Here is a 25,926-nt window from a genome sequence, read left to right on the forward strand (position 1 = left end):
TCTCCTATTTTATTTTGCATCAAAACTTCAAAAATTCGTATTTTTTTCATACGAACTCGAAATTGAGTGATTTCAGATCCTACAAATTCGTGGCGTCGAGATCTTCAAAAATATAACACATTGTGTTTGATGAAAAATTATGTTTAATGCATCATATTTACATTTCCATTTATTTTTTTGATATTTAAAAAAAAATCAGTTATTTTCATATTTAAGGTAGTAACATGATTTTTCTACATCTACGGTATTAAACATGATTTTTCATCAAACAAAATAGATCTATTCTTGAAGATCTCGGCGTCACGAATCCGTAGGATTTAGAATCACTCAATTTCGAGTTCATATGAGATAGATATGGTTTTTTTGAAGTTTTTATGTAAAAAAAAAAGTGTAAGAAAAAAGTAGGAGAAAAAAAATTACGAATTTGTTAATAAATAAGACCAAATTAGGCCTTAATTATTGCCACATATAAACATGTTAGCTATTTCCCAAAAAGTTATGAAACGTAGACTAAAAACAAATTGTATAGTTTCATTTTGGTTATTTTGCTACACTACCCATATAAATGCTAAGATCATCGAACAAACTGAAAATTTTATATGTTCCAGGACTAAAACCGCATTAGACATAGAGATACAGGACTAAGACATGATTAAACAGAGAGTTAGAGTGCTAAATGGGTAGGTCTATATAGTATCAAGTTATTAAGCATGAGGTGAGAGAAAAGAACACGCACGTGGGCCAGAAGAAGAGAAAATAAATAGAAAAAAAAAGTCCAAGCCCCGCGTAAGCCACATCAGTGCTTCGATCATGATTCCACGTGTCAGGGCTTTGCGGCTTTATCCAAGTGTCTTTCCTACTAATACGCGCATACCCATCTCAGTGTTGACCAACAGTCCAATCTTCCACTCTCTTCGCATATGTATATATACAATCCAACACTCCCTCACACCCCCAACAAAAGAAAACACTAAAAGACGAACACAAGTACTAAACCGAATAACAGTCAATCAATTAACCAATTGCTATGGTGAAGCAGACTGTGACGGAGAGAGCGACGAGCACCGCGGGTAACTGTAGCAGCAGCGGCGACGAGCGAAACGACAGTCGTTTCAAGGGAGTGAGGAAGAGGAAGTGGGGGAAATACGTGTCGGAGATTCGGCTCCCCAACAGCCGCGAGAGGATCTGGCTCGGCTCCTACGACACGGCCGAGAAGGCCGCGCGTGCCTTCGACGCGGCTCTCTTCTGCCTGCGCGGCAGATCCGCCAAGTTCAACTTCCCCGACGCGCCGCCGGAGATCGCCGGAGGCCGATCGCTCACTCCGGCGGAGATCCAGGCCGCGGCGGCTAAGTTCGCCAACTCCGAGGTCGACCAGCGCCCACCACCGTCGCCGTCGGTTTCCGAGCCCTTGAACGACGCGTCGTTTATGGAGATCTTCAACAACGTTGATTCCGGCTATGGGCTGTTCCCTGGCTTCGACGATTTCGCCGGCGAATTTTTTGCGCCGCCGTTCTCCGCCGGGGATGATTACGCCGCTCAGGAAGATATTTACTTCGACGCGGCTTTGCCTCAAGAGTCTTTTTTATGGAACTTTTGAGGGCATTTCCGTAATTAACCAGCCCTGTTTCGCGGCTCAGGAAGTAATTTTTTTTTTTTTGTTGAGTCGCTTGGGTCTCTCTCTCTCTCACGCGCGGAAGATTTTTTAAAAAATTCTGCACGGGATGGACCAATTTTATTACGGACCGTCCTCGGTGATTATTAACCAAACCAAAGTTTGGTGTCTGAAGTTTTTATTTATTTATTTTTATTTGTTCATTTATTTATTTGTTTATTTTTGTTCTTTGGAACTTCGTACTTGTTACATCTATTACAATTGTAAAGCAGTGTCACAGTTGGTTTTAATTTTTTTTTGTAATAGTGCAATCTTTTATCTATGATGAGTTAATAGTATAATTACGCATGTTGCACATTTTTCTTATTAGTTTTGTTTATTACATGTTGGTGGGCTTCACTTGGACCTTTATATGGGTTCTTTTCTTTTTATTTCTTCCTTTTTAAGTGAATATTCTCTAGGATTTCCAAAAAAGGACAAAAAAAGAAAGCCCACGTATTTAAAGCACATGTTAAATATCTTCTTGGCGGCTGATTTATATTATCACTCCAACAACTACATCTCCAACCCGGAAGCTCCTCAGGCTCTACAGTCAGAAAAAAGGCTTGAAAAGAGCAATGCTTATCACTGGGTTGAATTTAATGAGCACGTAGAATTCAAAATAAGTATAAGACTATTCAAAAAAAAAAAAAAGAATTCAAAATAAGTAATCACACATTTTTGCTGACTTGTAACAAGAAGAAAAAACATTTATTCTGCATTAATGATTTAAAGAAAATTTAATTATGACACTTTTACAATGACTTTTTTATTTTATATACTCTTAAAAACATGTGCAACAGATTTAATTAATTATTAATTAATATAAGTGCTAGTTTAGGCTAATGCAAAAAGAATATACTTCTAAAGTTGGTCAGGCAAGCCTAGTGGACCACCCTTGTGGTTATTGAATTAGTGAAATGCTGATTTGTCGCGACCTGTTTTATCGGATATTCCTCCTAGAATGAGAATAAAACCCCAAAGAAAAACATTAAAAAAAACACTAAAAACTTGAGTTAATTTCTTATATAACGTTTGTTATTACTATATAGTCAACGTTTCGAAAAGTTTAGGTAAATAGTCACAAAGATGACGTCATCATATCAAGAAATTTTATGCTTTTCAGGTTTGTACTTATTTTGAATTTCAGAATTTTCGTTTAAAATTTGAAATTTTTTTCGTTTAAAATTTGGAATTTTTTCGTTTACTTTCAAAATTCAAACAATATATCGATTATTTAATTTTTCAATTAAATCCCTTTTTTCAATCAAAATTTATTTTAGCGCGGCTTTTTCTTTCTCACGCATAAACCTTCGAAGAATAGAGCAGTTTGATCCTCCAAGAAAGCTGGAGAGTTGAAAAAGAAACGCTCGAAAATCTGAAACAAAAATAGAAAGAAACGAAAGCTATGATTCGTATCAAAGCGAGGTCTCTGATCAACCGCCGCGCTTCCGCGGCAAATTTTATGGCCATGGTGATGGCGAGAGCGATGTCGAGCGTCGCTCCGAGAATTCAGACACCGCCTCCGCAGAAGCCATTGGAGGAGGTGAAGAGAAAATTGTCTCCGTCGAGTTCCTGGGGAATTTCGAGGCCGAAGATCACGCGTGAGGATGAGACTAAGTGGCCGTGGAATTGCTTCATGGTATTGATTATTTCTACTAATATATTTGTTGTTTTGAAATATTGTTGAATCTTGATTGTGTAGATTGAAGATCTAATGGAGTTTATTTTGTCGTTGTGAAATTTTTATAGCCATGAGACAATTATTTCGCTGATGCATCGATTGATCTGGGGAAACACCACGTTCCGAAGAGTTTTGCAGATATAGATTTGATCTATGGTTCCAACGAAGCTGCGTCAATCTAATCATTCTTTCATTTGGGAGCCTAGATTTTTCATTAATAGTTGTATTCAGTTATGAATAGTTGTAGTGTAAATACTGTTACATTTATGTCTTTCAGATTTGCCTTTGTGTAAATAGTTGTAAATAATAGTGTAATCAGTTGTAAGTAGCGGTAAATAATAGTGTAAATAGTTGTAACAATAATAAAAATTATAATCAGCAGTTTTTTTTAACTTGAATTTTATTTTTCGGAAATTTTATTGATTTTGAATTTAAATTTTTTCGATAGTAAATGAGAATAATAATATAGGCAAATTAGTTTTAATTTTGGAATTCTCAGTCAATCTAAAGAATATTTCCCTATTTATCGCATTTAGTTATGAGATTCAAGCCACTTAGTTTTAATGATACATAATATTTGATTGAATATTGATATATTACGTGTATTAAGCAGTTAAGCCATTCAATTTTTTATTTTAGGTAATTTAATTTTAAATTTGAATTATTCAGTCAATCTAGAATAATTCCCTATCAATTAGTATTTAGTTATGAGATTACGTGTATTTAGTCTTTAATGGTATATCATAGTTGATCAAATATTGGTATATTACGTGTACTAGACCATGTAAGTTATTCAAATCAATTTTTTTTTTTATTTTAGGCAATTTAGTTTTAAATTTGAATTATTCGGTCAATCTAAAGAATAATTCTCTATTAATTAGTATTTAGTTATGAGATTACGTGTATTTAGTCTTTAATGGTATAGAATAGTTTATCAAATATTGGTAGATTACGTTACTAGACATGTAAGTTATTCAAATATTTTTTGTAAGTCACAATTTGAATTACATAAAATTGTTATATTTTCCCAAAAGTTTTGTAATTATAAAATAAATAACTGTAAATGAGTGTTAATATATACAATTTTTAGTAAATATTTTGTGCATAACACAAAATTTATATTATTTTGAAGTAAATAACCATAAATTATAGTTAACCATATACAAATTTGCAGTAAAAACTGTGTAAATACAACGTCACATTAAATACATCATCACGAGTTTACAAAACTACAAAACGAAGGGGCACATAATTTATTGATTAACAAGCAATATATGCCTGCGCTTTGTTGCGGAATAGTTAATATATTTTAGTCTGAAAGAATAAATATACAAAGATATGTCCATAAATATTTAGGTTTGGAAAAATGTATTTAAAATTTTTTGAAAACATTTTTATTTTTTTTATAAAAAAAACTCGGTACGAATGAATACTACTTGTAGTAGGGTACAATCTTTTATGTTTTCTTAAAAAAAAAATATCACGAAACATTGTTCTCCTCTCCTTTATATATATCTATTGATTAATATGTCTCTATATCTACTTAAGTGTTCTGTAATTTTGATCGGCATTTTCTTCTGGTGTACTTTCATCGCCATATTAACATTCTGTGCACACAAGAAAATGAAGATTGTGTAAATAACTGTAAACAACTCATTTCCCGAACCTTTGCTAGAATCAAGTAAATAGTTGTAAATAACACCGTAAATCTCAGCTAAATATAATGTATATCTGACGTAAAAAATGGTGGCTTCACAAAATGGTAAAACTTGAAAAATGGGTCCGATTTACACAACCACCATAAAAAAAATGAAAGAACCCTAATATCTAAAACTGTAAAGATTTACAATATGAGTGAGAAAATTACTTGCGTTGGAAACAAATCTTGTCGACCAAAAAATTTCGTTTTCCCGAAATAATTTTTTCAGTTGGTTAGCTCTTCCTTTTTTCGCCTTTCTTTTCTTTCTGAAATGAGAAATGAAATGGATTGGATTGCGTGTAATATTTGACTTAGTAAGATATCTTCCCTTGATTTGCGTGAATATTAACTAGCTCGAGTTATTAATATTGGGAATGTTTTTCAATTAAGAAAAATAGTGTAAGGCGGAAATTTAATTCTGGGTACATAAGTCGTTTTACGTCTGTAAATATATAGAAGTGATTATTTACCTAAGATTTATAAAACGTTGGCTATTTAGCAATGTCAAATAGTGAAATTGACTATATACCTAATGGCCTTAAAAAATACAATAGCGACTGATTTATTCATTGATACATTATTATTACAATTATGTAGATCTTTATATAGCATTTGCATAACTAACTTATCAATTATGTATGACTTTATATAGGATTTGCATAACTAAGTTGCCCTCTAAAATAGTCTAGACCCTTACCTCAGGGTGTATCATTCTCCAATCCTTCGAAATCACATTGTCCTCAAGGTAGTAAGTAAAAATTACCGACTATCTCAAAGTAAATAATATATATATATATATATATATATATATATATATATATATATATATAAAAGCTTAATGCAAATTAAAAAAAAAAAGATACTTGAAATACCTAGGTCCAAGTAGTTTTGATAATAAACATTGAATGAACAAATCAGTCTCTCTTATTATATTTTCTCCAATTTTCTTTGTATTTTATCCCCACTCGAAGAGATTGGGTTGGATATTCATAATATTCATTCCAGCAAGAGATGAAGCAAATCAACACCATATTCAATCAATTTATGTCTTGGGTACTTGAGAAATAAAAAAATCTCCTTAGTTTCACATCCTACATATAATGTTCAGAGCGAAGATTACTTGTAACAACATCAGCGTTGGATCTAGCCACTTGTCATGTCTTCATCACCATGGACGTTGTAATCAGAAGAATAGAAAAACACATCGACTGCAGCCACAAATGAAATGTTTCAAGAATCACCAAATGTTAGGAAATTATTTTCTTTTAATGAGCTGTTATATTTTTATAATTATGATAGCGCTATTAATTTGTGATTTTATTTGGAAATGAATACTGATAAATATTTGTAATTGATATGGAATGAATGAGTAGATACTAAAAATTATTAATTAAGTGAGTTATGGGTTTCCTTAGTAAAAATATAGAGGCTCATACTTGGTTATGGTCCCCAATGCAAATCAAAATAATTTGTTCTCTTTTCATAGAGAGTTAGACCTTCAGTTTTCTTGTCGGAGGAATAAAGTGATTTTGCAAAGGAAGACCACGTACCACCCGACTCGTGTTCGTCCGACCACCGATATCAAAGTTTTTCCGCATCAAGTGGTGATCGACAAAGATGGATCCAAGTATTCTTTTAATCCTTAATAATCTAATAACATGTTGATTCTGGGAAATACTATTAGTATATAAGTTTAACATGACAAATCTCTTTGTGTTATTGCGAGTTTTTGAGACCTGTCCTTCATTGGCCCTCCACCTTGTTAATTTTGGCATCTCCCTGTATTTTGCTGCGTTGTTCCCGGCCTCGAGCCGTATCACACGATTTTCCCCGGTCTTTCACGAAGGTCAATCAAGTCATCTTCCATTGCAACTTGGTCTTACGTAACTAATTTTGGTAACTAGCGACCTCATTATAGAATACAGCGACTTCGTTGTGTCTCGACATTGAGGAATTCCATGAGTTTGAGGTACCATATGTTGTCTCCCTCGATCTTTCATGAAGCTCTTCGCCTACAGCCTCATCATTTTCTTCACCCCTGAGATAACGATGAAGCCGTAGAGAAAAAGCATGTCAAATCGTGTACCAACAATGCCAGTGATCTTAGAGAGAGAGAGAGAGAGAGAGAGAGAGAGAGAGAGAGAGAAGCATGACACCTTCACAAGCTTTAATTGGAATAAGAGTGGAATGAGGTCATTAATAAGATCAATAATCAATAATTTCAATTCGCGTTTATATTCGGCTAAAATTAAAAAGTGGTAAATCTCACCACGAATGAACTTGGAGAAATTTTGAAGCAGATCATGCGACACGTCATGTCTATTTCCACAATTCGTTTAAACAAGCGCGACTTATCACGTCTATTTCTTTTTGTGTCTGAAAGTAGCGTACATAGTGTATTAGTGTGACCATCTTTAACACTTTGTTTGGTTAGAAGGATGGAGAGTAGGAGGGGTGGATAGAAGAAAAAGGATGGAGATGATGGTGGAGCGAGGGAGAGGATAAGTGCTATCTTTCATGTTGTTTGGTAGGAAAGAGAGAAGAGAGGGAAGATTTCCCCTCCTTTGTTTGGTATTAGAAGGATTTTATGAAGGATTGATGAATTTTAATTTGTACAATTACTATTTTATCCAACATATTCTTGGCTATTGAATTGTGAAATAATGTTGCTATCATATATATATAAATAATAAATTTAAATCTATATATCCTTAACTTAAATAACTAAAGTTAACAAAAAAAAAAGTTATAGAAATAAATTGAACATTAATATAAAAAAAAAAAAAATACTATCACCAATGGAAGCCAATAGTTAGTATAATAATATTGATATTGATATGGATGTCAGCATTACAAAATATTTCAAGGTCTTACTGCATGTTTTAACAAAAGTTACAAAATATAGACATCAACAATACAAAACCATATCTCTAGACATATGTTCTAGAATCAAAAGATCTTATCTTCAGCTTTTTCTAAGTTTGATGTTTCATAGCTATGATATCTTCTTATAGAGACCAAAAAGAACATACAAAAGTCATCAAGTATATCCAATTGTCATCAAGCACAATCAAGAATCGTCAGCTTTGAGCATCATTTTGGAAAGCAATGCACACCTTAGTGCACTAGGGACGGCAAACAAGGCTCTTGTTTTTGCTAGATATTTAATAAGAAATAGAAAGGCGTCAAGTTGTAGATGGTCAGGAACACCTATGTTCAGTAACTCTGCATAAATATCTTGCTCTTCGTGAATTCTTCGTCGAGCCTTTTCAAAAGCAACTATTCCTTTCTCGGCAATAACATTTCCTTCTCTAATTGCTTCAGCCACATTATTAATACCAGATTGGATTGTTTCAACATGTTTCTCAAGTGGATCATGTACTGAGGCTTTTCTTTTTATGCCTTTGGAAGAGTTTTCGCCTTGAGGATTATTTTGCAAAGGTAAAATGCTAGGAGAATCTAATGTTACCTCTTCCAGGCGCTCAATATCTGGAAATTGATTAGAACTACCATTTTTTTCCCATCCTTGGACTTTTTCCTTTGCACTCATAGCACCATCACCGGTAGCTCTGTCCCTTGAAAACAACTCTGATAGCTTACTATAGTTTTGAATTTCAGTCACTCTCCACTTTTTTGCGTGAGGTTTAGCCTACAATTAAGGAAATAAAAAATTGAGAGATTTAGCAATGTACTTAATTTTTTTTCAAAAAAAAAGTGATGACTACAAATTTAAAAGGCACAAAGACTAACCTCAATAAGAGTATTCCATACTTCAGGTTCCGCTTCAAACATTTTTGTTATTGGATTCCAAGCAAACCCACCTAGACCTTTGAAAAGATTGATCTTCAAAGTTTTGATTCTATTTTTCAGATGATCTTTGTCAAATGGATATTTGAGTTCCTCTCGACAAATCTTGAGAATATTGCTATAAGCAGTAGAAGTAAATGTGCCGTCCACTCTATTTCCATTAGCTTGCTGCTCCAAGAGTACATCAATTAGGATGATATCCATATTCTCAATCCACTTCACTGTATCTTTTCTTTGTTGCTTGCCATCGTTATTTCCCTTTGCTTTTTTAGCCATTCTACCAATCTGTATAATCAAGCAATATTTAAAAACATGACAAAATATAACATGATAAAATATATAAGAACCAAAATATTATTAGATAACATGATATGCACTATAAAATTAAGAAACTAAGACCAACAAAAAGTACCAAACAATGGCACTAACACAATATTTTTCTAATTAACATAAATAGTTTTGCCACATTCTACATATAAGAAGTTCATTCTATAACATATTCTTGCCACATCCTTTGTGCTATCTCAGCTCTTATAGATGTTCCTTTTCTAGTCTCTTCATTATTGTTTTGTCTACTATAAAACTCTCCAATCGTAGAATTTTGATTACGGAGCTCTTCATCAATCAATTCTTGATTGGGATCTACGCCCATTAAATAGTTGTGCAATATGCAACACGGCAACACAATTTTTGTAACTGTTTCCACTTCAAAATGAGGCTCTGTTGCACCCGAAATGATAGGAAATTTTTTTTTTAGAACTCTGAATGATCTTTCTATAATATTGCGAAGTGACGAATGTCGGAGATTAAATAATTCTTCTAGATTTTCTGGGGCACGAGCAGAATATTCTTTTAAATGATATCGTACTCCTCGATAAGGTGTGATTAGTCCACTTCGTAACATGTAACCCGCATCAACCAAGTAATATTTTTTTGTCAACAAAGTTAAAATTTAGTCTGGTCATAGCTTTAATTTTTTTAAATAAAGAGAACAATTTTGATACGACTTATAAATTGTACCTCTTGGAATTAGAAGCTTATCATCTCTAACCAAAGCATTTTTAATAATTCTCGAGTCTGACGCGGTCCCTTATCTCGACAAATCATACGTAAATCTCATATCAAATCCACATGCGGCCATTACATTTTGAGTGGTATAATCTTTCCTTCCACGGTATCGTGGTGCTTCACTTTTAGAAACTTTTACCCGAATATGCGTTAACACAGTCCTAAAATTTAAATAACGATTTAGTATAAAAAAAATTAAATTGTTACCTTAAAATATGGATAAAATCTATGGTTGTTGAAAATTTCTTCAGGGACATCAACTCCGTTTGGTTGTCTTAAGAATTGGTCTTCCATAGAAATGATTGCCCACAACACTTCATGAAAATGCCTACTTATTGTCTCACCCGACCGACGAAAAAAGAAAGACATAGTACGATTTCTAACATTATGAGCTAACACATGTAGGAACTTTGCAACCCGTTCTTCAACTATTGAATTTTTGTTGTCTTTGAGTCAACCGGTATCTCGTAGTAATGCACACAATTTAGAAAATGCCAATGGGCTCATACGTATTATATCCTTGCATTTCTCACTTTTTATGAGTTGGCGCATAAGTTGATCTCGAACTATTTGACTTTCTTCACTACTATTTTTGAACTCGTCATCAACATATATAGTTAGAATGATGAAGTACACCCATAATATAAATATATTGGACCAAATAGCAAACAAATTGTATGGATGCCATACGTCTCTGTCTCTCCCAATCATTTAAAAACATTCTAAAACTTTGAGAACTTTGATTTATTTCATTGTTGTTCATACACTACTAGAAATATGACATTTAGCGACGGAAGTATTAGCGACGACTAAATCGTCGCTAATTTTTCGTCGCTAATCAACCTTTTAGCGACGATAATTCCGTCGCTAATTATTTGGTGCCAAAACTTCTAAAGTTTGGCGGCAAAGATAATTAGCGACGATTTTATCGTCGCTAAATGTGTATATTCGTCGCTAAGTTCGCGGGAAACAATTAACGACGATTAAATCGTCGCTAATAGTTTGGAATTAATTTCGAAATTTAACGAAATTCAAAGAGGGAAAAATCCCCCCAAAATAATTTAAATGAAACGATTTAGCGACGATTTTATCGTCGCTAAATGTGTAAAAAAATCTATTAGCGACGAGGAAATCGTCGCTAAATGCCTGTTTATGAACTGAAAATTTAAGTTGATTTAGCTACGAAATTTAAAGACATTTAGCGACGATTAAATCATCGCTAAATGTCTTTAAATACCAGGTCGCGACCCAGACCCCTCATTCGCTCCCAAACCCTAAAATCTCTAAAATCTCTCTCTGGTTTCTCCTCCTCCGCCGTGCGCTTCCTCCGCCGTGTGCCGCCCCGACGCAGTCGACGCCGTGTGCCTCCCCGGTAAGTCTCTCTCTCTCCTCACTTCTCTCTCTCTCCTCACATCTCTCTCTCTCCTCACTATCTCTCTCCTGTCTGCAGCTCCGCCGCCGCTCCGCCGCCGACGCCGTCGCCGCTCCACCACCAACGCCGTCCTCGTCCTCGTCGTCCTCGTCCTCGTCCACCGTCCTCGTCCACCGTCGTCGCGCGTCCACGTACGGTAAGTTTTTTTTTTTTTTTTTTTATAACTTTATATATAAAAATGGTTATATATAGTTATTTATATTATATAGTTAGTTATTAATTAGTATATAGTTATTTATATTAGGTAATTTAAATTATTTAAATTAAATTAGTTATAAAAAATGAAATTGTATGAATTAGTTATATATATATATATATATATATAACTTTATTTATATATTAGTTATAAATGGTAATGAATTAATTAGTTATAAATTGTTAATTAGCAGATTAGGTTTTAAAAATTGTGATATTATGCTTATTTGGGTGTTATAAATATTTATATATATATATATATAAGTTATATTTTATATAATTACATAATTTAGTAAATAGATATAAGTATTTATATAATTAGTTATAATTATATAGGATATAAGTATTTACATAATTAGTTATATATATAATTAGTTATAATTATATATAATTATTTAGGATATAAGTATTTAATCTATAATTTAGTATATAATTTAGTATTTAGGATTTAATTACGATATAATTTAGGATGTTTGATAATTTAAAATTGTAAATTAGGATTAGAGATTAATTATGTATATAAGTATAGTAGATTAGAGATTAATAAATTAGGAAATGTAATTTTGTTAATTACGATTAGAAAATTTAAAATTGTTTAAGTTTGTGTAGTTTATGTATGAATTAATGAATTAAAGGTAGTTTAACGAATTAGTTTAAAGGTAATTACTAACCGATTCTCTAAAGGTAACAAACTTAAATTAATGAATTAGTTTAACGAAAATTAGGTAGTTTATGTGAAATTAATTAATTGGTTATGGATTGAAATTGAAATTGGATTTAATTTTTGTTAGAAATGACTAAAAATGTGAAATTAATTAGTTGTTTATAGATTTAAAAATGATCGAACCACTGAGGTTTGATTTATTGTTAGTTTTAGGATGTTTCTATGCAGGTTTTAAAGTTAAAGGCTGATGCCGGGTTGTTAAGTTTATAAGGGAGGTTCTGCCGAAATTTCGGTAGGATCGTATTTTGTTTTCAATTCCAGATGGCTGCGGCTACAGGAGCTGGAGGCAGCGGAGACGGGGATGACTTCTTAGCCCGTCTCCCGAATTATTGCCAGTCGGCGCCCGTACGTGATGGCGTCGAAGAAGAAGACGAGCATATTGAACCGGCCGTGCGTGGGCCGACGGTCGGGATTCGATCTGAGCGTGCACGGCGCCCCGGGGTGAAGGAAGTCATCGTTTATAACGAGGAGTTTCAGTCGTTCTTGCAGCCAGAGCGCGAGATGGATCAGGATCTCGCGACGTTCGCGAACACGCTCGGGTTGGTCGTCCGAGACAAGATCTCGCCTACGGTCCCAAGGTGGACGAATGCGAACGTGGGGCCGGCGAAGGAGGCCGAGATCCGAGCAGCGATTCGAGACAAGTACGACATTCGAGTCGATGGTGATGCAACCGGAAAGAAGAAGGCGATTGTCGATGCGGCAATCATTCGAGACGCGAAGACTCGTCTTCGCGATTGGAGGCATACCTTGCGGTCATGGTTCGACATCGACTGCAAGAGCAGCGTACAGGTGGCGCGGTCGCTGAAACCGAGGACCGTTAAGCTCGATACCGAATGGGAGACGCTGATACAACGATATACGAGCGATGAATTTAAGGTAATCAAATCATTTATATTAAATATGTGTTTACCCTTTTATTAAACGATTTGTTCTTTACGTGTACGGTTACTTATATTACAGGCCATTCAAGCGAAGAATAAGGCGAATCGCGCGAAGAAGAAGACGAAGACTCGACAGGGGACGATTGGGTTCTCAACCCACCGCATGAAGAACGTAAGTTTTATGTTTATATGATACATCAAATCGTTAAAATTATCTAACACTTGAAGTTTTGTTTACATGCAGAAGAGCGTCGAGACAGGCGCATTCGAGAGCTTGTTTGCGAACTACAAGCGCCAACATCAGTCCGACAAGTCCGAATGGCTGACTCCTGAAGCCTCCGCACGTTATGTAAGTTTACATTTATTTTTCTTATTTTTCGATTAATATATACTAACTAGTTAATTATATCAGGATCGACTGGTCGCTAGGTTCAACACGTTGCGAGCGGAGGCTGAGCACCAAGGAGCGGACGTTGATAATTCCGTTCTAGAGCAGCAGGCGATCCGCGATATTATGGGTTCGCGGACTGATCACTTGACCGGCGTCGGACGTTTGGTGCCACAGGGAGCACGGATGGCGGCAGAAGTCGCCGAAGTCTACGGTTCGGAGGCTGGGACGTCGCAATCAGGATATGTCTCGCAGGAGGTGTTGACATCGACCATCGCCGCGTTCGCCGAGACAATACAGAGTCAGGTGCCCGGCCTCAACCTTAGCTCGTTCATGTCCCAATTTCAGCAGAGTTCGCAGCAGGCTCCATCATCCCACAGCCAGCAGACTCCGACGGCCGGCGTCCACACTCCGACACCCGACGTCCACACTCCGACGGGCGGCCAGCAGAGGACTCCCGACGCCAGCCAGCAGACGACGCCCGGAGGACCAAGTCAGTCTACTCCGACGCCGCAGCCTGCAGAACTTCAGCGCCAGCAAAAGAGCGTTTCACGTCGAGGAGGAGGAAAACGAGCGGCGGGACGACAAAGCAAACGTCGCGAGTAGTGTTTTATTAGAAATTTTGTGTATAGTACATATTTCTCGATAACCGAAAACGTACGTAATCGGATTTTTTTATATATTTCTTGATTTGGATAATATAATTTAGTTTTTATTTGATTTTTCATTTTAGATTTTCATAAACAAAAAACCATAAAAAATAAATAATTAACGACGAAAAAAAATAAAAAAAAAATAAAAAAAAATAATAATTAGCGACGACTTTGTCGTCGCTAAATATTATTACACAGACGTATTAGCGACGACTTTGTCGTCGCTAATTCACGCGGGAATTTTTCGCGCGTGAATTAGCGACGACTTTTTCGTCGCTAATTCCCTGTTTCAAAATGGAAAAAAACTTCTCGTCACGACATTTAAGGACGACATTATCGTCGCTAATATCGTCGGTAAATATTTAGCGACGATAAAATCGTCGCTAAATATATTTAGGCACGCATATTTAGCGACGATTATTATCGTCGCTAAAATCGTCGCTAAAGAGATTTAGCGACGATTACGGGGTTTTTAGCGACGAAAAAAATCGTCGGTAAATGTGGTATTTGTTGTAGTGATACTCTCATCTCCACTCAAATCCAAATTTCCATCTTCATCCATATCATTTTCGTTTTCCAGTCCATCCATCTACTAACCATATTCATATATTAAATATGCAATAATAAAAAAAATATTAAAATAATAGGATTGATGATATTTTAATAAGAAGTTAAAGTTAAAATAAAAGTTAAAAAGTAAAAAGAAGGTTTGATAAAGTACCTTTTTGTCTTGATATTTTGTTGAGGAAATACAGGGTGTGCGTAGAGAAAGAAAGAGAGTGTGGAAGATGGATTGAAGAAGATACAAATTTATAATATAAAAAAAAGTGAAAAAAGTGAGGGTAAATTTGTCTTTTTAGCTCTCTTAATATTCCCTTCAATTTTTTGGCTATCTCATCTCTTCATATCCCTAATGATTAATTTTTGTGGGACCCATTAATCATTTTCCCCCTAATTTCTTTCAACCAAACAATGGAATTCAACCTTCCTTCGACTCCTCTCCCTCCAACCCTCTCCCTCCACTCATCTAATCCACCCTGTCAAACAAAGTGTAAGAATTGATTTGTCGTGTCTGTTTTCCCAATTTTTGCGTCTAAATAGACGTGACAAGCCGCGTACGATTCCTTTCATCTTTGAAAGTATATTTTGTAGTAGTTGACTAGCTTTAAGAACTGTCTTGTAAAACTGACCATCTAAATTATTTGGTGATGCCACCATCTCTATTTTGTTTGTTTTTATATCTAATGAAATGTTATTCCATAATGACGCTTGTTATTTCTTTTGTGATAAGAAATATGATCTGCTTAAAACATTTCATTATTTATTACTCATAAAGATGCAATATTTTAAACAAAAGAAATACACGTTATTTTAGCATTAGTTTAATATTTCTTAGGTTAAAAAGAGAGTTTGAGCTGTTAAAAGTAAATCGTCCCTATAAAAAAAATTAAATAGACAATATTACATATTAATTTATTAGTGTCTTCCATGATATTTATCGGGAAAATGATGGCAAAAATACTCAATGTTTAGAAAAAACACTACTTATATACTCTCTTTTTTTTTCTTGAGCGAAAATACTCAAACTTTCAAATTTAGTTACACGTAAACACTTTGCCGTTTAAATTTATGTTTGAACTTAATGGTTCGAGTGATAACGACCTACTATAACGTAACATATGGTATATTTGCCAAAGAAAAAAAACTTTGAGTATATAAGTAGTATTTTGACGAAACATCACCATTTCCCCATATTTATCGTATGCATGAAAAAAATATTGACTGAACCATAAAACCAAAACCGAAAAATAAAACCAAAAAATCATCAGGGATTGGTTGCCTTGATTTATGTTTCTCATTTTTTAACTTGATTTTTATAATACAAAAAAAAAAACTAATAATTTTAGAATAGAAGATACACGCGTTTGGTTAAAAAAAAAAAACCAAATCATTTGGTCGGTTGAAGATTTATTGACATCCAAAATATTTATCGATAACAATGTCAATAAATCTTCAAACGAATTTCCAGATTTTTCAAACCAATTTTTTTTCTCAGATTTCCCAAAATATTAGGTATATACGAGATTTTGGAGGAGTGAAATAGTGAAGCACGTTGATATGGACATAAATCGCTCTCTCTCTTTCTCTTCACCTCCACGCCGATTCTTCTGCGCCGATTCTTCTTCTTCTTCTTCTTCTTCTTCTTCTTCTTCTTCTTCTTCTTCTTCTTCTTCTTATTTTCTGTTATTCTCCACCAAAAATGACAAAAAAAACACCATCTTCTTCTTCTTCTTCTTCTTATTTTCTGTTATTCTCCACCAAAAATGACAAAAAAAACACCAAGCCCAAACTCTAAAGTTAAAGCCATGATCAATAAACCTAAATCTTCGTCGGTAAATGGAGAGGCTCGAAACGAGATTGATTTTGGATGTGTAGTTGTTGATTTTCGTTTGGTTTGTTTGGAATTTTGAATCCACTTCCAGATTTTCCAAATTTCCCAACAAAAAAAATCGTAATGTCGACAATGTCAATAAATCAGATATATTATTGACGACTATGTAAATAAACTAGGCAGACGATATATAAAATAAAAATAAAAATATATTTCATTGAGGGTAGGTTTGTACCAACAAATATAAGGAATTCATACTTTTGGATTAATTTTGACATATTGGATTTTGGTCCAAAAGTATTGAGGAGATCATAGTTTAGGAATAATCTCTACTTAAAATAGCACAAAGACGGTTCAATTATGTATATCTTTGTATTATAAAATTCAAAAAATTCATGAAATTTTTTAATATGTAAAATATAATTGAAAACCAAGTGATTTACGAAATAATATTTCATCCGTTCTTAATTCTAGAAATATAACAAGAAGACAGGTTTATAATGATATAAGGATTTATAACATATGTAGTTGATTCGTCCAAAGACAATGCAGACGATGTTATGACGATTCTGCAAACAATGTATTAAAGAGAATTTGAATCGGAATATGAACATAAAACTAAAAAAATAAATACGAAAAAAATATATAAAAAGGATGTAAAACTATGAAAACCAGAATGAAGATGCTAAAACTAAGGAAACAAAATAGTTATTACGTAAAAAAAATTTAAGGATAAAATTGGTAATAAAAAAAGCAACCAAATATTTACTTATGGCTATTCAATTAAAAAATTTGAAAGGTTGTTGGCTATTACGTAATTTCCTAGTTTGATGTGGCTTATTGCGTGTGATTTATGATGATTTTCTTAGAATTTTAGCCCAAAATTCAACCTAACTAAAAATCAATCAGAACAGATAGCAAATGCAAATCTATAGGGATTCATGCAAGAGCCACATTTGTTTTATCATTATAATCAAAATTGGAAATTTGAGTACAATCCTCTCATAGACTAGGGGGGACACAATACGAGGTAGTTACCCGCGCGTTGCTGCGGGTTATCGTCTATGAACATTTTATGCTTTAGTAGAAGGTAGGTGCATTTTTTTTGCATCACTTTTTTTATTTGAAGGAATAAAGTATTATTGTGTTACAGATCAATATCTGAACAGATGATCATGTATATACAGACGGGATGTTGACATATATACATACAGATATAACGAATTTAAAAGCAAATATGCTATAGGTAACAAAAAGTATCCAAAAATGTTACGTATTGCACTACGTGGAAGACTGTGATAAGCCATCATAAACATATAAGAAGTAAACACAAATGATAAGTAGTACAAAATATTTAACCGCTAGAAATTTAAATTATATTCAAAGTTATATTTTGTATGGGTGAAAATATTCCTATAGAATTAATGAACATAAAGAATTATAAAACTTTTAGTAATCGTGTCTATGAAGCATAGAGATCCTAGAAACTTGTCTGTACCGAGAGAGAGAGAGAGAGAGAGAGAGAGAGAGAGAGAGAGAGAGAGAGAGAGAGAGTATTTATGATGTTCAAAGAAGAGCATGAACAAAGGAGGTTGGACTGCCATGAAAGACAAAGCTCTCATGGATGACATCAAAATCTATGGTCAGTAGTAGTTAAAGTAATTATTTAGTGAGAGTTCACATATAACAAAAAGTAGGTAACATACGCTTTTAGTTATGCTTTCATATTTACATAAATTCATACATGTGTATACATATAGCATATATGACTATTTATCCAAAAACAACTCTGTAACACAGTTGTGAAGTTGATTTCCAATTTGATACCTCATATTGGTGTCATGAGGTTTTTGTAGTTCTGCAAATACATAAGATGACATAAATAGAATCAAATTTTAAAAAATATGTTATTAAAATAACATGAGATAATGATTCGATAAACAACATAAATAAATAAAATCATAAAGATAAATCATGTAAACTTATAAATGAATTACAGTGAAGTAGTGAAGTAAAAAATCTGAGTGGTAAAAATTAATCCCAGTCTATGATGAGTATATGAATTGTATGTTGTGTGTTAATGTTACTAACCTAATAGACTTCTTCTTTAAATAACGCAATTAAATTTTAGAAATAATAAAACCAAATCATGAAATTTTAACGTTGACAAATGAAGAACATCAAGCTGTAAGTAGTTTATGTTATATGAAGTTGATTTTATAAAGAAAGAAAGATATACATATGAATATTTAAAATGATATAAAATACCTGAGTGGAGTGTATGAACGGGTTGGTTTTGCGCCAAAATTTGTCAAGCTGTTGTAGACATATCTATGTATATGTTTCTTATTTTTTAAAAAAAAAAAGTAGAATACATATACGGTAAGGTATTAGCGCTTCATCTTTTTCGGGTCTTTTTCTTCTTCTTCTTCTCCACTGAACATTAATATAAGAGTGAAAAAAAGTTTACAACATAATATATGGAATTCCATTTGTATACCTGTAGAGTTTCAGTTTCATAAACGTAGATCTTGTTGCTGATTTCTGAGCACTGTATCAGGGAAAAAGATTTTATTATGTCACAGATTTATAATCCGGTCTGAATATTTTATTAGAGTTTTGAATACCTTAGATTCATTTGTATAGGCTTTGGAGTTTTGGGGACAGTTTGTTTAATTTTTTTTAAAATCATATATGTAGATAAATGAAAGCTTAGAAACATGTTACACCGACTCTTTTCTGTCTACTCTATCCATATTCACAGAAGTAAATCCTAATTCTTTTTTAATATACACTGACTACTTTTTTATATTTATGGATAGCCATCACTTTTAATACTTAAATATTAGTTGGTTATTTTTTTTTTATATATACATTTATAAAAATTGAGCAGAATTAATAGCCAATAGGAAGAAAAAAATGTCCGAGTCATAGTACATATTTAGTGAAGACCCAGCTCACCATCCGATTAAAACAAAAAAAAAAACAAAAAAAACCACAACTTACAATATATTTACATTAGGATCCACACAAAAAAAAAACAAAAGTTCACATGCAACAATAATGACGTGGCACGCCATGATTGGAAAAGCCGTTGCTAGAGTGAAAAATCCCTTTCTTATAGTTACAAGTATAATTAGGCTCTACCACAAGTCAACAATCTCCCATTGGCTCTTAAATTCGAAGATTTTGCCTCTTGGTTTGGCTCTGGCCCTCCAGATAATATCAAGTCTGTCACACAACAATTGCCTTAATACTGGCTCTGTTTAGTGAAATTGTTATACCTTCCTGTAAGAAAAACGTCAAATATTCAATTACCACTCTTTTATATATATATATATATATATATATATATATATATATATATAATATATATCTCAAGCAAATCAAATGAGACGAATCATATGATTATTTTACTTAAACTGTGTATTCTATAAGTGGAGGCATGTATGAAAACAAACCCATAATAGGATAATAAGCTCATTTTGTATGATAAAATCCGAAAGGAAAAGTGACCGATACATCTTCAAAGATTACTCATTACTCTTATTACAAGTATTCCAAGAAAGAAAAAGAGAAGTCCATACAATCAATTCGCTCCACATATGAAAACATAAAAGCTAAGTTATAAAGAGACACCAAAACTATAAATGAGATGTTTAATATCCGCCTTAAAGATTAAAAGAGGAGAAAAACGCGGTGGTCGTTGTAGTACACTCAGGCGACTTCGTAGTTCTCTGAAACCAACTGCGTTCTCTGAGAAAACTTGGGTTGAGCTCCTCCTTTCAGGGGCAAGATATTCAAAACCTGAAGTAGAATTAGAAAAGTTGTGAAGACTAATTGGAATATTGACTGAAAGCAGAGCCATACTCAAACACAGACCTAATAAGAAAAACAAATTTCTTACAGATAGATCCACATATAGGAATAAACCAAAGCCCAAACAAAATTAGTTGTAGAAAGCTGGGCAACAAACAATTGACTTTCTAGTGGGAAAAGTAAATTTAAATGATTTTTTTTTTTTGGGGGTATCAAATGGGAGCACTAAACACTTCCAGGGTCAGGAGTGTTCAGCTAAGAATTTAGGATCAAGCATTGTAATAAATTGTTTATATTATCCACCTGATGAAGCTTACATTCCCTACAACACTCTTCTCGCAAGCATTATGTTTTTCCAATAAAGTGATGCAAGTAGATAACTACCATTAATGCAGAATTCAAGAAAAATGTCTGCCGCTCTAAAACCATAGTGATAGCTTGAAAAAGGAATGAGGAGCACATTACCTTCAAATCACTGAATGTATTGGTGGCTGAGAAGCGCACAGAAATCGGGAAAAATACAGATGAATCGGCCGGCGGAACAACAAACTCCATGGACCCGCTGCAAATAAAGGGACGATTGCAATTAGCATAGCATAAATTATCTTTTATTAGCATGCTGTACAAAATACAATTTTTAAAATTGAATGAAAAGAAAGGAAACGAAAGCACAAACCTGCGGTTTGAGTTATCAATGAGAAGTACGGACCACTCCAGCACGGAATTCCTCGTGTCATATCTAAAAAGTCATATAGTGCAAGGAAAGTAAGCTTCAAATGCCTCGAGGCTTAACAGTCCTCAATTAATGGTGTCTAATAATGATTCTCCATGGCGCAAAAGCATATTGCTTTTTTCAAGTGATACGGCGTTTTGAAGCTAAAAAATCCAGTTATCCGAAGATCAAACATAAAACGTGGTCATTAATCCAATTAATTGATAATCTCATGATTTCTCCAAGTTGCAGCTACAGTACTGATGTAGAGGGATTCAAATCCTTACCTCCATTCACCATCGATTTGTCTCACACTTGGGGCCTCGCGGAGAGCTGGAAGAGGAACTGAGATCACAACATTTCTCAGATCGAACATCGACGAAGCTTCGTACTCAATGCTAACATAAGTTTCATTTCCAGAAACAGATGGCCAACAGTTTACTGCAACAAACATACACATGTATATAACCCTGCAATGAGAAACAAAAAAAATACTTATAAAAAAATAATATAGAAGAGACATGAACCAACTTGTTAATGGAACCATGGCTTCATCAGCGCTCTGCATTCTCCACTTCAAAAGACCAACACCCGCTGCCTCGCCAGCGCCGTTAGGAAAAGGCCTAGAAGGGTCCTTCAGGCCAAGAATATTTTCGTTTGAAAACAATTCCTTGTTTATGTTCGGGTGTGTCTTGAAAAGGATGCCAGGATTGCCACCAGTTTCGATCTGAAATAGGGCAGAGAATATTTAAGTTATGTCAGAGAAACAAAATTGCATATGGATTTCTGGCCAGCTTGAGAATAGATAACCAAATGATGGTTCACTATTCTCCCAGTGTAGAGCAGGAGCGGGACCGAGTTGAACGAAACATGAACAGTCCGTACCTGAACTTGGATGTGGGCATCATCGGCATTAAGAATTTGCAACGACAGTGTTCCCTGTAAATCAAAGTTACTCACTCCCCCATCTCTTTTAAGTGTCACATTGAGTTTCTCTTCCACAGTCAAAGTGATGGGATCAGTGAGAGGCATGGCTGCCGATCTAGACTGGGCAGCTTTTGGCTGCACATCTTCGAGGATAACCTCTCCTTCTGCTTTCAGGGACTCCAAGAACTGGTTAGCTTTTTTAGATTTTCCCAACTGCATGCCAGAGCCTTTAGGAGGAGCATTAGCAGCAGATGTTGGGCGGCCTGAGGCTGTAAGGGAAGATTCATAAATATAAGAGTCCAATAATCTAACAGGTGTTAGGATAAAGAACGTATGTTTAATCAACATAAGAAACTACAAGCAGACATGGACAGACCTTTAGGCTTTGTAGAGAATGAGTCGGTATCACTGCTCAATCCAAAAGAGCTACCGCTACCAAAACCACCACCACCACCACCACCAGAGATGCTCATGTCACTAAAGCTGTTCTCAACTCTTCCTGAACCCATCGATTGTAAAGACATATACCCTCCCTTTTCACCTCTATTTTTCTCAATCTGCAAGAGATTCCAAAGACAGAATATTGTAGAGAAGACTTGAGGGGATAATCCAAGGTAAAAAGTCTTATGACGCTTAGTACATACCTTGCTTTTGTCAATTTCATTGGCTTTACGTTTCATGAGATCCTTAGTCTCATTGATCTTGCTCTGCTGCACCAGCTTGAACAGCTTTTCTTCATGACTCTCCATCTCACAGTACTGTTTAACCTGTGCCACAGTCACATTTTCCCTGTGTCCAAGTGATATGACTTCATCAAATGCAAAAATATGCTCAAAAGCCGTTTCGCAAATCCCTTCTTCGTCTAGTGACATGGCGTATTCAGGTACCTAGGAATAAATTAAGGAATAAACTGCATTCAAGTGAAACCGCAAGATACACCATACACATTTCAACATATTTGACACAGCAAAGAATAATAAATATAAATCAGGGAAAGATTAAACCAGAACCATATTGCATACACTTGAAACTAAATTTTACAGTGACGTGAAAAGACTCAAGAAGGTAAATGCAAAGCATCCACATGAAGCAGCACATGCACATCCAGGTTAAGAACGTTTTTTTTTTAATAACCGTGGTGTCCGGGTACACCCGACTAAAATCCACGAGGCCTGGCCTTATCAATCGGGAGACTACCCCAGTGGCCCCAATTGTTGCGTCCAGGGAGAATCGAACCGCGGACTTACAAGGTCCCAAGAATCGCCCTTACCACTAGACCAACCCCTTGGGTTCTTATTTTTGAATTTATTATATGGCGCATATATGTTTTAATGGTATTTTCATGCCCTAGAACATACTAATATGTGACTCTAATTTCTGTGTACGGAAAATTTGTCCAGGTCAGCAATATGCATGGGTATTATGTTCTAGCTTTCAAAGGCAAGAAAAAAACAAATCAGAAACTGAAGGATACAAGCTTAGAGAGTAGCCGCAGGGTCTCCAAATCCTCCAGAATATTGCTCTGTTTGTTTGTCACAAGTAGCAGATACAGTGCCTCAATAGGCTGGTAAACGTATCGAACATTTTCTGTCTCAACATATGTGTGTTGTTTTCCAGTTCCAACCAACTTTGGGAAGGCTGCAAGAAGACCTTCTATTCTTATACGATTCATCTCGACGAACTGCCTCGATACAAGTACTGTCAAACGAAGAAACAGAGCGATCAATTTCCTTTTTTTGTGGTTTCTACCCACAAGTAGTCTTTCTAATGAGCTACTACTGGCTACAAAATACTAACCTTTACCGGACTTGCTTATAATTGAAGCAGCAAGAACAACCTACGCCACAAACCATCAGAATATGTTACTGTAAAATAAAGGTTAACAACACCAAAATTCTAACATACTGGAATAACAAAATTAGTAAGATAATTTTTTTTTTCTTCAGCTAGATGGGTTATAGGAAGGGTGTAAAAGTGCAAGTATGATACAAATCTTCTTTCACCACAAAAGAGAATATTCATTACAAATGATTATAAAGGTCGTGAAGTCGAAGATGCCATAGAAAGTCCAAAAATAAAATTATGGAATCACATAGTTCAACAAAACTAAATTAATACGGAATATCAAAAAGGAAAAAAATGATTACCATCTTGATCTATCAAAGAAATAAGAACCAGCCAACAGCAGCAACTAGAACAGAGCACCTAAAACATTGAAATACAACGCATATTAGATGATAAGAATTAATTGAAAAAAAAGTAGAACACAGACAATCATAACTCAGTTGCCTCACAGTTGTGTTCAGTTATGATAAATCTATCGACTACCAATATATATTCATATTTTATAAAGATATCCCTTCCAAGGGCAGGTCTAAGTCAAAGCCATCAAACAACCAAAGTGGATTCACACAAAAACTACCAATGATCAAATTATCAGTATCACGAACTGGGGAAACATCACCTATAAAAACCATAAGAGATTGATAGATATAAGCTAAATTCACCACAAGACTATACATTCATCGTGTTGAAAGAAATTTTCCGGCCCACAATTCATTTCCTTACACTGTGAATGATCTATTGAAGAAACAAAGTACTTGAATATTTTGGAGCTTTGGATTTAATACCAGGGAAGAAGATCAGACAGTCAAAGCCTCAGAATGGATCTGAGAAAATCACAACTCAATAAAAAAAAATAGCATACAAATACTGAAAATCTTGAATGATATACCCATGCAAACAAGCCAGCCCAATTACCAATGTGATTTACCATGTATCACAATAAAAGCCTACAATTCAAAATTAAACATAAAATAGCTTTTCAATATTCAAATGTGGATCGGGATCCGAACAGCGACACAACTCCTCATTTCCATTCCCGATTACATTCTATTTTACCAAATCTCATTGGTATTAACTAAGCAGATCTCTTTTTCACAAACGCATAGACAAACAGAAACGCAACTCACACATACAGAACCATAACAAAATCAAAGATACGCGAAATCACCCAGAAACACAGAATGAACACTCTGTAACAAGGGCTTTTTGATTAAACTAGAAATCGGATCTGAAACTGAGTAATTCTCACGAGTAAATACCAAAATTAGGTAGATCTATCTAGCTCTACATCACGGTCGCGAAATTGAAATCTATAAATTATTCAAACTAAGAAAAGTTTACCGGCGGATATACGGACCTGAAATGTCGGTAATTTCGCAGAGTCTAGGTCGCCGGGATTTTGACCTGAGAGAGGCGAGAGAGAAAGAGAGAAAGAGGGATCTCGGTTTTGAAGAATTATAACTCTTAACTCCAAAGCATGTATGAATAAATAATCCGTTTTTTATTTTTATTTTATAATTAAAAAATAAGGAAAGCTACGTAATAATTAAAGAGTCATCGTATTTACCGTCTGAAATGTCGGTAATTTCGCAGAATCTAGGTCGCCGGGATTTTGACCGGAGAGAGGCGAGAGAGAAAGAGGGATCTCGGTTTTGAAGAATTGTAACTCTCAACTCCAAGCATGTATGAATAAATAATGGGCTATTTTGCTAACTAGCCGAAGTTTTATTTAAGGGAAATTTGCGTCAATGTCACAAATTCGTCGGGTTTTTGCATTTGTGTCACAAAGTTGTCAAAATTGCATTTGTGTCACGTATTTACATTCGTGTCACATGTGCAAATTTCAAATTACTCTCTCTTATCATTTAATCTTTTTATTAGTTACTTCATGTCTTATGAATTTTTACAATACTTAATTAAAAATCACTACATCTTCCTCTAAAACTTTCTAAAATTTTTGCGCGTGACTTATTTGCAATTGGATTGCCAATTTGTGACATAAGATGCAAATACCACTTTATTTAATTAAGGGAATAGCCCAACTAATCT

General features: G+C 34.5%; 2 protein-coding genes across 3 annotated transcripts; one reads left to right on the forward strand and one right to left on the reverse strand.

Moving 5' to 3' along the window:
• The first annotated feature begins 930 nt into the window (after nt 1-930).
• On the forward strand, nt 931-1,969 carry LOC149391311 (ethylene-responsive transcription factor ERF017-like). Its single transcript, XM_089621258.1, has one exon. The coding sequence runs from the start codon at nt 1,028-1,030 to the stop codon at nt 1,595-1,597; it is 570 nt and encodes a 189-aa protein (XP_089477384.1). The 5' UTR covers nt 931-1,027; the 3' UTR covers nt 1,598-1,969.
• Nucleotides 1,970-20,024: 18,055 nt separating this feature from the next.
• Nucleotides 20,025-25,583, reverse strand: LOC149391312 (clathrin adaptor complexes medium subunit family protein). 2 transcript variants are annotated; one of them, XM_089619225.1, is made up of 12 exons: nt 25,445-25,583; nt 24,180-24,237; nt 23,830-23,869; nt 23,507-23,730; nt 22,677-22,919; nt 22,409-22,589; nt 21,991-22,301; nt 21,637-21,832; nt 21,393-21,546; nt 21,070-21,132; nt 20,859-20,955; nt 20,025-20,381 (listed from the first exon to the last, which is right to left on the reverse strand). In XM_089619225.1, exons 2-12 carry the CDS (start codon nt 24,180-24,182, stop codon nt 20,292-20,294), a joined length of 1,602 nt encoding a protein of 533 aa, XP_089475351.1. In that variant the 5' UTR covers nt 24,183-24,237; nt 25,445-25,583; the 3' UTR covers nt 20,025-20,291. The 2 variants fall into 2 exon arrangements, with proteins under 2 accessions (XP_089475351.1, XP_089475350.1); XM_089619224.1 differs by having other exon boundaries at nt 25,235-25,554.
• Nucleotides 25,584-25,926: the final 343 nt, after the last annotated feature.

This window comes from Urtica dioica, chromosome 7 (genome assembly GCF_054948205.1).
Source record: "Urtica dioica subsp. dioica isolate 48M chromosome 7, U.dioica_male_clone48M_v1_H2, whole genome shotgun sequence".
Taxonomy (NCBI): Eukaryota; Viridiplantae; Streptophyta; class Magnoliopsida; order Rosales; family Urticaceae; genus Urtica; species Urtica dioica.

Excerpts from the sequence above, each read along its gene's own strand:
- LOC149391312 (XM_089619225.1), bottom strand. Across the intron at positions 23,731-23,829 it reads TATAAGCAAGTCCGGTAAAG|TACTTGTATCGAGGCAGTTC; the intron begins GTTAGTATTTTG and ends TTCGTTTGACAG. Across the intron at positions 22,590-22,676 it reads ATGAAATTGACAAAAGCAAG|ATTGAGAAAAATAGAGGTGA; the intron begins GTATGTACTAAG and ends AATCTCTTGCAG.
- LOC149391311 (XM_089621258.1), top strand. The coding sequence starts at position 1,028 with ATGGTGAAGCAGACTGTGACGGAGAGAGCGACGAGCACCGCGGGTAAC.